We start from the raw sequence: 15,135 nt of genomic DNA on the forward strand, positions 1-15,135 counted from the left end.
TTCATTATTTTTCATGTAATAAAAAAATTTATAATAAATGTTTGTAGTGTTCAAAAAATACAACCTATTTACTATGATATTCATTTTATGAAGAAAAATATTGTTATGTTAAATAATAAATGTTTCAATAATTATTGTGTTGATTTACACATTTACTGCAATGAATACTTTGCATATATAATAGATGTATTAATTAGTGAAATTAATTAATTTTTTATTAATAAAAAAATACCACATAATGACATGTGAAATTTAAATAAAAATACATTTATGTTAAATAATAAATGTTTCAATAATTATAGTGTTGATTTACACATTTATTACAATGAATAATTTACATATATAATAGATGTATTAATTAGTGAAATTGATTATTTTTTTATTAATAAAAAAATTAAAAATACCAATGACATGTAAAATTTAAATAATTCAAAAATCTCACAAATTAACATTTGGCAAAAGTTTTAAGAAAAAAAAAATATGTCAAAAAATTTTCATTTATTCAAATAATTTATTTATTTATTAGGTTAGATATTATATGCAACTCTAGTTCAATATAAATGTTATTCAGGTAAAATACATATTTGTTTTTTAGTAATTTAATTTCAAAATATGACAACATTTCTTTGCTTAAAAATACAAAATCTGGTTCGACATAAAACTTTTAATTAATAACAAAATCGTGTCCTTTTCCATAGACTGTCATAGCAGCGGCGTATCAAGGCCCCTTTTCCAATAGAAATTCCCCACTTGATTCCATGCTCCGCAGAACATTCGATTGACGTTTTGCCTCGAATCTCTCACCGTCGATGCCACCACCGTCTCTCCACGTGTACACATCCTAGCCGCCGCTGCAGCCTTGTGCCAGTAACGTACGTTCTAGCAGAGTAGCACGCGAAACATGCCCATCATCTGAAAAAACCGTCGAAAAAAACTTCACTGCAACTTTCTCTTACTCCTTCGTCTCCCTCCGATACAATCGCTCCTTTCACGACTTCCGTTGAATCAACAATGTGTAAGTGTTGATTGTAATGTACATAATCAGATTTTCTATTAGTTTTTGAGCTCTCGTTACGTCTTATTTCACTATATTTCTCAAATGCATGAGTTTATTTGAAATCCTAAGCTCGAAAAGCAAACAAAAGTGAAATCCCCCTTCCTTTCTGTTTCTCCAGCTGCAATATTATCAATGGAGGTAGATGACGGGACGGAAACGCATCATCGGGGAGTCTGTACGCCTTCTGGTACGCTGTATGCCTGTATCTATGTATATGTTTGCTTTTTATTACATTTCTCGCGTTATGAACCTTCGCAATGTTTGTATGTTCGTTTTGAAACTGATTATTGCTAGTTGAAGTTCTGTAAATGTTTGCATAAGATTCTGAATATATTAAGGGTTTGTTAATCAGTTTCATACCACTAAACAATCGGATTATCAAAGATTAAAATAAAGTTACATATTCATTTCGTCTTTTGACCTAATATGTGAGATTTTTGCTCTCATCTTCAGGACATGCCAGAAGAATCTCAATGTTCTTCTACCCTATTAGTTTTTTAAATATCCAGCTTTTGTAAAAAAAACTTATGCTCTGGTTATTAAATTTCAAACAAGTTCAAATGTCATCCCCTGCAGCCTAATCTATTGCAACTGAATATACTAATTATTTATTATTACACAATCTCTTCCAGAAAACACATATACCTGAATTTAAAGCACAAGATGTGTTCCAAATAAAGATTCCGGTTGCATTGTTGTTGCCCATGTATCCGAGTAAACAAAAGATCAGCTATACTAAGCAAATCATTGATGTACTATGAGAAACATAAGCAGTGGTTTACTTACTATAAGTCTATAACTGACTATTTACTTATTTACATCTATGGACAATAACAATGCAATGAAGAACTTTATTATCAACACATCTTGAGCTTTGAATTCAGCTATATCTAGTCTCTTCACCACAGCCACCCCTGTTTTGGTAACTTTCAGAAGTAGCAAATAAATGGTTTGTGTCGATTATATAATGAATGCAACCATAAATTTACGGGTTTTGCATATTTGTTTCTGAAACAGTCAAAGGGAGACAGAGTATGGACAGCAATGAAGAAATTATATCACCGAGTCCTAGGTATAAACATGTATACATGTCTGATAAAACTAAAAACAAGCGTAAGAACTTTGATCACACAGATCCGTTTGCCATCAGAGATTTTGTGCTAGGATTTGATAGTCCTAAGTATGGTTCTGTTACAAAAGATATAGAAGATCTTTTTTCACGAAAGAAGCAGATGTTCATGCCTACTTTTAGAAAATTTCCTTTACTTGGAGTTGATTCACTGGATCTGAAGCCTAGGAAGGATATTTCCATTGTAATTGAAAACACAAAGCATGATACAAATGCACAAGCACCACAATTGGTTGTTATCATTGACTCGGATGATGATGAACCCACATATCAAATTCCTTCAAAATCATTCCAAGATGCAGTTATCAAGATTCCTTCAAAACCATACGTGGATATAGAACTCAAGATTCCTTCAAAAACAGACGAGGATATAAAACTCACGATTCCTTCAAAACCATATGAGGATACCAAACTCAAGATTCCTTCAAAACCACACGAGGATATAGCACTCAAGATTGGTTCAAAACCATGCAAAGATACACTACTCAATAAGCCTACTGAGCTGTCAATGGAACAAATTTTGGTAAGTTTTTCCTGTCATATATGATTCAGTCTAAATCATCACTACAATTTGTTAAGTAGAGGTCCATTTGTGTTTATCATACACAATTTGTTGAAAAGATGTCTGTTCTGATTTGAATCGTTTAGACTGCATGTTTCTCTCTTACATTATTTTTGTTTCATTATTCTGTAGGGTGGAGATGATGGTCTTGACCAAGCTACAAAGGAAGGGGGAGATAGAGATACATTAACTGTTGTGGCGCCTAGTGTTGAAAAAGAAAAGAGCTTTAAAGATGATGACATGGACAGTGAAAAAAAACATGATGATGTGGACAATGACAAGCATGGTGACATGGACAGTGGAGGAAAGAAGCATGATAAGGGTAAGTATGTTGGTGTTGAAGATGACGATTCAGACGAACAACCTGAAGCTGATTTTGACGGACTAGGCGATATATGGAAAGAAATGACAATCGGATTAGAGTCTTCAAAGGTAATAATCAATTAATCATGTGTTGTTTGTTTCTTGTCATCTTTAGTTATATTTCCTTGATTCCTTCCTGTGTTTTATATTTTTCAGGATAGAATCCCAGCATCTGATGAAAATGCAAATGAAGAGGGAAAAGACTGTGATCATACATTTATTTTGAAAGAAGATATTGGTTCTGTATGTCGTGTGTGTGGAATAATCGATAAAAGTATCGAATCCATAATCGAATTCCAGCGTCCCAAAGTAACTTACTTTCCTTGTTCACACTTCACCCCTTTATTTGTTCTGTTTTCTTCTTGTTTCTATGTATCATGAGTAACATGACAACTTACTTTCTAGTTTCTAATTTCTATTCAGACCATAAAGAGTACAAGAACTTATCACTATGAAAGCCAAACAAAAAGAGGAGATCGAGCTAATCCTGTTCTTAATGGGGTTAAGCTACCCGGAAATGATTTCTCAGTGTGTGAAGTAATAGCTCATCCAAGACACAAAAAGCAAATGAAACCACATCAAATTGAGGGTTTCAATTTTCTTTTAAGCAACTTGGTGTGTGACAACCCTGGAGGCTGCATTCTTGCTCATGCTCCAGGATCAGGGAAAACATTCATGCTTATCAGCTTTATTCAAAGCTTTATGGCTAAGTATCCAGATGCTCGACCACTTGTGATTCTCCCAAGGGGTATCTTGGGAACATGGAAAAAAGAGTTTACTAGATGGCAAGTGGAGGACCTCCCGTTGTTTGACTTGTACTCTGTAAAAGCTGAGGGTAGGGTTCAACAATTTGAAGTGTTAAAACAGTGGGCTAATCAGAGAAGCATTTTATTTCTTGGATACCAACAGTTTTCCTCGATAGTGTGTGATGACGACACAAGCTCAATTCCAGTTAGTTGTCAAGAGATTTTACTAACATACCCTTCGCTTCTCATACTAGACGAAGGTCACACCCCTAGAAACCAAGACACCAACATTCTCACCTCTCTTGAAAAAATCCAAACCCCTAGGAAGGTGGTTCTTTCCGGAACCTTGTATCAGAACCATGTCAGAGAGGTTTTCAACATCCTTAACCTCGTACGTCCCAAGTTTCTACGAATGGAAAATTCCAAAGCTATAAAACGACGTATTCTGAGCAGGGTGCCCATTGAAAGCCGGAGAAACCTTTTGAAAAAGAGTACAGATAACGAATTCTACGAGGTGGTTGAACATACTTTGTTAAAAGACGAGGATTTTAAGAGGAAGGTGACTGTGATTGAAGATTTACGTGATATGACGAACAAAGTTTTACACTATTACAAAGGCGATTCCTTAGACGAATTGCCTGGACTCGTTGACTTTTCTGTTTTTCTTAACCTCAGCCCCAAACAAAAACGCCATGTTACAGAGTTGAAAAAGTTGAAAAAGAAATTCAAAATAAGTTCAGACGGAAGCGCGATTTACGTCCACCCTGCGCTCAAATCTGTATTGAAGACCACCAAGGACAAAAACGACGACGACATTAGTAAAATCGATGAGATTTTGGAGACATTGGACGAAAGAGAAGGAGTAAAAGCTAAATTCTATCTCAACTTACTCCGTTTATGTGAATCCGAAGGCGAAAAGCTTCTTGTATTCGGTCAATATCTGTTGCCTTTAAAATTTCTACTTCGATTAACAGTGAAGACAAAAGGTTGGAGTCTGGGAAAAGAGGTTTTCATGATCACAGGAGATCATGACAACGACGAACGTGAGATAGCGATGGATCAATTCAACAACTCCCCGGATTCCAGAGTGTTTTTCGGATCAATTAAGGCGTGTGGGGAGGGGATATCACTTGTGGGGGCGTCTAGGATAATTATTTTAGACATTCATTTAAATCCATCTGTTACGCGACAAGCGATTGGGCGCGCGTTTAGACCGGGGCAAATAAGGAAAGTGTACACTTACAGGTTGATTGCAGCGGATTCACCTGAAGCGGATGATCATGAAACTTGTTTCAAAAAGGAATCGATTGCTAAAATGTGGTTTGAATGGAACGAGTATTGTGGGCATCATGATTTTGAGATGGAAACAACGAGTGTTGAAGATTGTGGGGATCCGTTTTTGGAAACTTCGTGGTTGAATGAGGACGTGACAGCTATCTATAAAAGGTTAGTGGTTTAATTAATTATCAGAGCATTGATTTTTGTGTTTATATAATGTATTGATTATTGTGTTCACTCTCTTTGTAGATGATCACAAATGGGAAGAAGGTAAGGGTTGGACGTGGATGTGGATAATAGTCAAAACATGTAACTAGAAAGTTAGGAATCACAGAATGTGCTAACTTTTTGTATAGATTTTGGCAAAGGGTAGTTGTGAAATGGTTGTTTGACATTTTGATAGTAGTTGCTGGCTGATTTGTTTTTTGCAAATGCATGAAAATGAAATTATATGCAACTCTTCTTTCTTTACATGTGTTCAATTTTTTTTTGCTTTTTCTTTGATGATAAGAAGTAAAAACTAGATTGATTTTAAGAATTTACATGAAAAAGCTTGTTTGAGTAAAACCACTCGCGTTAAAATTTGAAAAAGTCATGCAACTTTGGGTGATGAAGAATCTATGGATTCTTGTTTGTGCATTTCTTCCACCATTGGCTTCCATAGGCGAACTCGTGCGTTTATGAACCAATTCGTGACCTGATCCATTTCAAGTAACAAAGTGTGATTGTGTGATGAGTGATGATTATTATTTCAATAAAAGCGTGAAGCTTACCTGAGTTTTAGTCAAGCCTGTTTGTCTGGCTAGCATATTTTTTTCTGAATCCTTTGGATATCTAGTACAAATCAAGAAATCATGTTTAAATCAAATCTTTGTTTTCTATGTTTGGAATCAATGAGTAACAAAAACAAACAATTTGACGAAAAATAATAAGTTGAGTGTGATTACGGATGAAGAAAGTGCTCAAACAGCCATGCACGTAGGATTGACACACAGCTTTCAGGAAGCCCTCTTTGTGGTCTCCAGATATGTCTATGCATGGCTCGACTCTGTTTCCTCACCTTCTGATCCACAAATCTCAACCTCGGAATCTCAATTCCGTCTTGCCAAGCCTTCTTGATATGACTTCTCTCTGGCTTTTAATCGCATCTTTTATGAACCGGAATTGGCATGATATGGTTTGGAGAATGAGTGTGGTGTAGGGGCTTGAAGCCCCACATCCAGCAAGTGCCTCAAATGATGATACAACAATCTGCATTTGATGGTAGTATTGTTTGTATCTTCTATCAACCTATAAGAACAAGAAGTAGTTAAAGCTTGGAATTCCAATTCCGGCCAAATCCTATGAAAATTTCAAAAGTACCAACGAACAAAGTCAATGGATTCAAACATGTGCAAGCCATCTTATAAAGAATAAGACAAAAACTTACCTCATTCAGCATAGACGATAGCTTAGTCATATTGTTCTGTAAATCTTGTTTTTCAGCAGCTGAGACTGGATTGGAATCAAGTTTGTTTTCCGATATCCCCATGGCTTCTTTGGAATTGCTCATGTAATCATGTTTACAGTGTTGTTTCATAGCTTTCTTGACATTAACAACATCATCAAGTAGGTTTTGAGTTGGTTTTAGATACTTGGAATCAGAAATCACATTCCCAGTTCCATTTGGATAACTCTTGGAATCTTGGCTATTTTCATATGCCAAAGGAAAATCAACTATAGTATTAAGGCAATGATCATGATCGGAATGGAATCCGATTCCGGAGGGCGGAATGCACGAAACCATTTGATCCATAATTTCATGACTCGTACTATCTCTTAACAAACCAATACTTGATTCACAAAATCGTTGCTGTGAAACACCAGAATCATGGACTCCGCCGACGTTTGGAATGCACAGTATGAGATTTTCAATAGGAATCGGTGATTCCGGAGAAGAAGGTTGATTGATTCTTTCATTGTTGAAGCTTGGTATGTAAGTTGACATGTTTTTCTTCTATCTTTTTCATTTGCATTGAAGAAACATTTAATATGGATTCACACAAACAGTTGATGAAGTGAAACATTAACTGTGTTGGGGAAAAAGGACATGAATATAAAAGCAACAAGTACTTGATCTTCTGTAAAAAGATTTCCCTACTTTCTTTTCTACTGCAATAAAACAAAACAGGGTAAAATTGTACGAAAGTACGTATGAATTAAATAAAAAGTTTACCAGAAATTATAGTGTGATTGCAATAAAAAGCTACCAATAGTTATGAAAAACCCCATTTATGAAAAAACCAAAAAAATCGTGACTTTTTTTCACTGTTGTTAAAGAAATTCTATCTTTTCCATATTCTTCTATAACCTATTTATATGTTTCTCTCTCTAAAAGTATATGTTTCTCGCTCTAGAAGAGAGGAGTTAGTTGGTTTTGATGATGTTGGTGGTAACTGTTTAAGGAGTGCAATCGCTAACAACCAGTTGGTAGAAACAAAACAAGCTGAAACTAGATCCGATGGAGTTAGGTTTCATGAAACAAGATTCAACAAAAAATAAATGTGTTTGATCAAGTAAATTTGATTCGAGTTTGACAAAGAACATTAACATATGTGCAACTATGCAAGGCTCCGAATTAATGTTTGTTTGACTTTTATCATATATTTCAAACTCGTTTCCTATATACTTAACTAAAGGATCCTCTATTAAATTTATGCTCAAATAACTCGATAAAATCTTGATATATTTAGTTGTGTCCTGCTAGAAATTGTGACGGAAGGTCTTGCTGCGATTTCAGCCAAATAATTAATTTTGATTTTTTTTGTTTATTCGAATGACAACCGTACAATTAAAAGAAGCGAGGAATAATAAAGAAGACAAGATTTACATTGTTCACAAGATTAGAGGTAGTGTTACGTTCATATGCAAAATAGAGAGATTTATTATTGATCTCGTCGGAATGAGGTTTACAGTTACATTGATTTTCTATATATATAAAGCTAGGTATTGAAGATCTCATATTTATCTTCTAGAAAATAAATGCACACCTTTCTCATGGAATTGTCTATAAAAGCAACATGGTATCATGATCCTCCTATTGAGGAAATTGATGTAGGATTGTACACGTTAACATGAGCGAACTCCAACTTTCCAACCGTAGGTGACGTCCCCATATTTATAAAGGTAATTTTTCTATGAGTACTGAGGATACATAGCTCATAGAAATCCATATCACATTCTTCAAATATGAAAATCTAGGATCTTTATATATTTTTCATTCATATGTCCAAGTCTTTAGTGTCATAGAGTAGACACAACAATATCTTCAATAGCAATGTTTTCTCCACCTAGTACAACCTCGACCTCAACTATGTTTCATGTATATTGTATAAGGTTCCTCAACTTTTACCACAATAAGTTACTAACTTCTCTTTGTCACCATCCATTGGTGACCACCAAAATCAACATGATATCCTTGGTTGTCCAATTATCCCACACATATTAACATTCTCTTCAGGTTTGAAATGTATTTGACATTTTTCAAAGTCTAATTCAAGTCAAGTGATGTCTTGAATCTAACATTCCTAAACACCCATAATATCAAGACTCTTATCATATGCTCTGATATAATTTGTTAGGTATTCGAACAACAATCACACAATAAAAATATACAAAGAGAAAATAAAGAAAAAGTTTTCATGGTTCAAACGCTTAGGAATAATCGTGTCCATAGACAAAAGAGAGATTTATAAATAAAACGAGGTTCTATATATACACTTAGGTAGAGACAAACTGAAAGATAATGTGAGACACTAACATAATATCACCTCCTGTTTGATACTTATATTATTCACCAACATCGTTTTTGATGTGGGACTCCCCTAACCGTTGCCAGAAACAATCTGTTACCATAACTTAAATCCTATTTTCTGTAAATGGAAAAAATTAATCTACCAAATTAAGCAAGTTTGGGATCATGATTTCTTGTTACAAACGATTATTGATACTCTGATCCATTCAACTAGTTTACAAGTTAGATGACTAAGCTTGTTTGTAATGTTAAAAACTAGTTTGTTATCTGAATTTTTTGAAAAATGTAAAACATGACTTTTGGTATTTTATAGACTAAAGTGATATGTTACATACAAATGTCACATATAAAAAATTGTCCCACAAAATTCAATGAACTATAATGATTCAAACCCTTCAAGGCTATCTTGATAATAATAAGAGAATGTCATGCATATTATGCATAAAAAGTTCATGTTTCATCGTTACCTATGACATGTTTGGCTCTTTATATAGTAACATAGTTACAAAATATTTAGAGAAGGTTTTCCTAACTTATTTTGATAACCTTAAATATAATACATTTTGATTTGTTTGCAATCTTCAATTTACAATATAACTGTAACACCTGTGTTCCAGCTATTTTTCATTTATGGCTTAAATTATTAAATTGTTGCATTTTGGTCCATTATGCGGGGCATAGATTGCAACTACGCAGGGTGTAGCTAAGGAAATAGGACGTGAGCATCCCATGTAGTATGTAGGGCGTAATGTCGCTGAACCCAAACTCTATTTTTTTTAGGGTTAAGACCATATTTAAACGCCTTATAACCCTGAGGCATCCTTTATCACCAGCCTCCATTCCCCCTTTCTGTCATTTCGAAACCCTAGCCACCTTGTGAGATTCTTTGTGACATCCCCATTTTTACGGCCAGAAAAGACCGATTTTGTTTATGCTTTATAAAAATCAGAGTACCTCTTTTAATAAAAATGTTGCGGAATTTGTTCCCAGAAAAACATGATAAATACGTTATCAAATCATTTCCGAAGAAATGTATTTCATTCATTTTCGAAACATTGGGATGTCATCGTCAATACAGAAACATAAGCATAAACAGAACTTACATTCATTTACACTAGTGATCTACATCTCTTTTAAATCTCTCAGTTTAAAGTAGCTTCATATCGACATCTGTGATACAAATAAGCTTGAGTGGGTCAGGTTGGGAAACCTGGTGAGTACATAGGGTTTTCAACCCACAATAATATAATTATTATGTTTAAACAATCAAACAATCAACCCAATTACCCATCCCCATTTTCTTCATTTAATATTCCCTAAAGAATTATCTTAAGGGTCATCTCCTATGTCGTATTTACCTCTCATCTCTTTACATCACATTTCCTTATATGTTCGTTCCTAAGGCATGAATACGTAGTCACAACATCGCCTGAACTCGTAATTCATAGTAAGGGTTAGAGTATCATCACATGAATATGCAGTCACAACATCACCTGGACTCGTAATTCATCACCTACAGGTTATAAGTCCGCTGGTGTTTCCACGGGTTGTCTAGAATAGTCCATGGTCGCCATCTATACTCTAGTAGATGACTACATCTCCAAATTGCCGGACAAGGTTATAGTATCTTTCATCCTACATCACCGATTCATCATCACCTATCCATCACCTAATTATCATCACCTTCCTATCATCACCTATCTCTCATCATTTTATTTCATCACACACCAACTATTTCATCTACCCATGTTTTATCCCAACATATTTGTAGATATAAAATAAATATATATTTAAATCATTTAAAACATGTATAAAATCATTCATCCATCATAGACAGCAAATATTAAGATAATATGCACACATAGCACGTAATTTATATAAAATACTTCATATCTATGTGTAAGATGAAAGAGACCATGCACTCACTTGAAAAGGTGGTGATTCCGAACTCAGACAGCGCTTCGCTTCTTAAAAAAATAATTTCCTTCGACGAAACCTAGTATTATTACCACTAGAGTTTAGTCTATTATTCGCCGAGATTAATTAATAGTCTAGCTATTATTACTATTATATAAGCGTTAAACAATACTTATATAACCCATAATAACAGTCCAAGTACTTATTATAAGTTCCTAATAACGCTACTATAATTAAATAAACGATATATTAAAAATAGCGTAGGCGTAGCTCACTTACAGCGGGTTTTATAGAAAACCGGGCTTTGCTTGGAGCAGCGTTCCCGAGCTGAAAAACTCTTCTTCTCGGAGCTGTCGAGCACTCCGAGGCTTCCGCCTCGTGCTAGGGAGGTTCCCTAGGCTTTTTGGGGGGTTTCGAGGCTAGAGAGAGGTTCTAGAGAGAGAGTAAAGAGAAGAAAGAATGGGAAATGTGTGAAGAAAATGAGGGTGGGAGAGGTTCTATTTATAGGGTGAAAAATGGCTGAACTTGGTGCCACATGTCACCATCTAGTGGCAAGACTTGGGGAGAAAGCAATGGCCAAGATTGTGCCACATCACCCATTTTTGCACAGCACACTTCCGACTTCTAAAATCCGTAACTTTCACATACGACCTCCGTTTTTGACGTTCTTTATATCCACGCGTAGGTAAAAATAAGATCTACAACTTTCATTTAGACTCCATCGGCTAATTCTCGACCGATCTTAAATTTAACAGTAGAAGGAGATTAGACTGTTAAATGACCGCGAAAAATTCGTATCTCCTTCATACGGACTCCGTTTTCGTCTGTCTTTTTACCGTTGAGTTCCTATTAATGAGATCTTCAACTCTCATTAAGGTTACATAAGCCAAAAACCGCTCGAACTAAAATTCGAGTTTCGGGCCGTGCACTGCTATGCCAAATATTAGAAAATTAATAACTTCCTCATACGAAGTCAGATTTGGGCGTTCTTTTTTGTATGTTCTCAGTTTAGCATATTCTACGACTTTCGTTTAGATCACTAAGGCTAAAATTCATTCCATCGTAAATTCACTATTTACGCTTCCCGGTGCCGTGCCGGTTTTGCCGTAAAACGTCGACGGGTCGTAACTTCTTCGTTATAACTCGGATTTCGGCGTTCTTTATATGTATGGAAACCTTGAGACATATTCTACAACTTGGTTAAGATTATTTATTCTAAATAATGTTTTGTCAAAAAGTCGTTTTCGACCCCTATTATCTCTAAATTGACTAGCCCGGATCTACGGGCGTTACATTCTTAAGGTCTTAAAGTGATTCTTTGTGTGTTTTGGTGCATATTGAAGAAGAAGGAGTCAATTGGAGAGGTGTTGGGGAGCTTGGAGCTTGTGGATCCAGACTTGGTTTTTCATCTAGCGTCACCTGGAGGTATAAAGCTCTAAACTTTATGGCTCCTTAGTTTAGATCTATATTTGGGTTATATTTTGGCATGTTTTGATCCCATGGCTTTGGATCTTCTGAGTATGAGCTACTCCAGAAGACTTGAGCATCATTTTTATCCATTTATGAGGTTATTAAGTCATAAAAATCAAATCTTGGGGGTTATAGTCCACTCATGCATGAATTGTTGGTCATTTTATGAATTTATGAACCTAGGGTTTGGTTTTGGGCTCTATTAAGCTATACAAAAGCTTAAAGTTTTTGACTTTATCAGTTAAGACCTTCCCAAGATTAATATCTATGATTTGGGCGTATGGTCTTTAAGCATTAAGAACGTAAATGTGATTTTTTGTTAATAGTGGAGTACGCTGGTGTACCCTCCAGGTATGCATGACGTAACGGGTTGGCCCAAAAGCCTTTTCTGTGATTACCCAGTATGACGGGTGTAATTATGGAGTACGCATGGTGTACTCCCAGAAGCCTATTTGGGCCATTTTTGGGCCTTAGGTCATTATGGGTTTTGGGCCATTAGTAGTTGGGTCAAGTATGAGAAGGGTAAAATGGTCTTTTACCCTTAGTAAGATAGAATATGATTTGGACCATTGATTATGAGTTGTTACCCTCATTATTAATGAAGGTTGATTTTGATTATGTTCAGTGTGAGGAGCCGTGGTAGCAGCAGTTCGAGTATGTGATTTGTTTATCATCAAATTGGGGTGAGTCTCCTCACAGTACTTGTGGGTCGAAGGCTCCAATGCTGACCCACTGGATTATGTTGTAGGATAATAGTTGTCTTTGTGACACTTAATGATATTCCTGTATATGCTTGCTGTCTTTGTGACTCTTGCTAGTATGACTGTATGCTTAGATGTAGGGGGTAAAATAGACTTATACCAGTTAAAAGATACTAAGGGAGTCGAAGGGACTTTGAGAGTCGGAAGGGACTCAAAGAGGCGGAAGGGAATCATGGGTTAAATAGACCCGTTACAACTTACGGTTCATGTTTAAATGTTTTTCAGGTACTTCTGGTTCAAAAGGGAAGGGCCCGACATGATTGCATCGCATCCACCAGTGTTTAGCATTTTATGATTTTGGGACTGTATTCTGATGACTATTTTTCCACATTGTCATACTTTTGATGGCTTGAATTGAATGATTGATGGTTTTAGTTGACTTAAAAACAAAAAATTTTATTTGGTAATTTTGGGATGTTACAAAGTACCTTTAAAAGTATAAATGTCTTTTGATACTGTCAATAAGGCAACATTTGGTATACAGTAATTGAAGAGTTAACGAAATGAAATGCTATGACAAAATGAAAAAACAAATCTTGTTTGGTTGCCTTAAGAAATGGAGTTGAGCATTTTATACTATTCAAATTTATATTTATTAATAAAAAAACAACATAATTGAATGATTTATTTCATTTTTTTCGATTAACCAAACTTAGACAATAAAATATAATGATCAATTTCATTATATCCCTTCAAATGAATTGTGTTATCATTTTCATTCATTAGTCATTCTATTCCATAGTATAAACACCATAGGCGAATCTAATGTAGAGCTCGGAATGCCCTCATATATATATATATATATATATATATATATATATATATATATATATATACACACACACACACACACACACACACACACACACACACACATACATACATAGTATAAACACCATAGGCGAATTCAGTAGTTTAATTTTTTTCAGAAAATTTTGTTTTATGTTGCGGTGATATTCCGGAAAAAATGTAGGCTACCCTAAAAAAAGGTTATTTTCTAAATTGTAAATACAAATACAAACTAGCTCAATAAGTGGTCAAAACTTAGGGGGTGTTTGGATAAATAGTTTTTAGCTTATTAGAAAATTTTGTTTTATGTTGCGGTGATATTCCGGAAAAAATGTAGGCTACCCTAAAAAAGGTTATTTTCTAAATTGTAAATACAAATACAAACTAGCTCAATAAGTGGTCAAAACTTAGGGGGTGTTTGGATAAATAGTTTTTAGTTTATTAACTTATTGCTTATTTGCTTATTGCGGTGAGAATAAACACCTTTTTAAAATGTGTTTGGATTAACTTATTGCGGTGAGAATAAACACCTTTTTAAAATGTGTTTGGATTAACTTATTACGGTGGGAATAAGCAATAAGCAATAAACATTTTAAGTGTTTGGCAAACAAAACAGCTTATATGAGTAAAATGACCAATAAGTAATAAACATTCCCCCATTGCTTATTAAAATAAGCTTATTTTGCTTATTCTTACCGCAATAAGATGATTTTTAAATACTCCTATCCAAACACTTAAATTTGTTTATTGCGGTGGGATTAAGCAATAAGCAATAAACAACCTATTTTTTCCCTATCCAAACACCCCCTTATTAAACTCAAGTGGCCAAGTGCCAAGACAAAAAAGAGTTTAATGAAACAGAAAATTAGCCCAAATATGGCAAAATCGGTAGAAAGAAATCAACAAAGCAATCGACAGATGTCCCTTGCGATAGACAATGCTAATTGCCTTCCTTTAGTTGCCTTCCTTCATTCTGTTTTACCATCGATTTGCTGCTACCATGGGTTTATTCCGGCGAAATCTTTCGGTGGTGAGTGATCAATGATTGAAGTGCATAATGAAACAAGTAAGTATAAAAAAACTGAATCCTATTATTTATTGTTAGGTTAATTCAAATTTAGTTTTTAGCATTGTGTTGAAAAAAAAAAAAAAAAAAAAAAAAAAAAACAACCACACCCCACTAGTTCATGATTAAATCCATGAGCTGAAAAATGAACTATAACAATTTTCCAAACACGTTTAAATGGGTCGGATCGACTGAAGATATTTT

General features: G+C 34.7%; 1 protein-coding gene and 1 pseudogene across 2 annotated transcripts; one reads left to right on the forward strand and one right to left on the reverse strand.

Moving 5' to 3' along the window:
* Positions 1-733: 733 nt before the first annotated feature.
* On the forward strand, positions 734-5,585 carry DRD1 (SNF2 domain-containing protein / helicase domain-containing protein). The gene is made up of 7 exons (XM_079053887.1): positions 734-1,015; positions 1,176-1,244; positions 2,075-2,709; positions 2,881-3,180; positions 3,268-3,420; positions 3,535-5,303; positions 5,385-5,585. The coding sequence occupies exons 1-7, from the start codon at positions 1,012-1,014 to the stop codon at positions 5,386-5,388; spliced, it is 2,934 nt and encodes a 977-aa protein (XP_078910013.1). The 5' UTR covers positions 734-1,011; the 3' UTR covers positions 5,389-5,585.
* Positions 5,586-5,727: 142 nt separating this feature from the next.
* Positions 5,728-7,135, reverse strand: LOC145113284 (BEL1-like homeodomain protein 7; annotated as a pseudogene). The gene is made up of 4 exons (XR_013710757.1): positions 6,565-7,135; positions 6,083-6,425; positions 5,909-5,969; positions 5,728-5,832 (listed from the first exon to the last, which is right to left on the reverse strand). The product of XR_013710757.1 is annotated as a BEL1-like homeodomain protein 7 (transcript).
* Between the last annotated feature and the right edge of the window lie 8,000 nt (positions 7,136-15,135).

The sequence above is a fragment of the Lactuca virosa genome, chromosome 5 (genome assembly GCF_052849685.1).
Source record: "Lactuca virosa cultivar CGN04683 chromosome 5, Lactuca_virosa_CGN04683_v6, whole genome shotgun sequence".
Taxonomy (NCBI): Eukaryota; Viridiplantae; Streptophyta; class Magnoliopsida; order Asterales; family Asteraceae; genus Lactuca; species Lactuca virosa.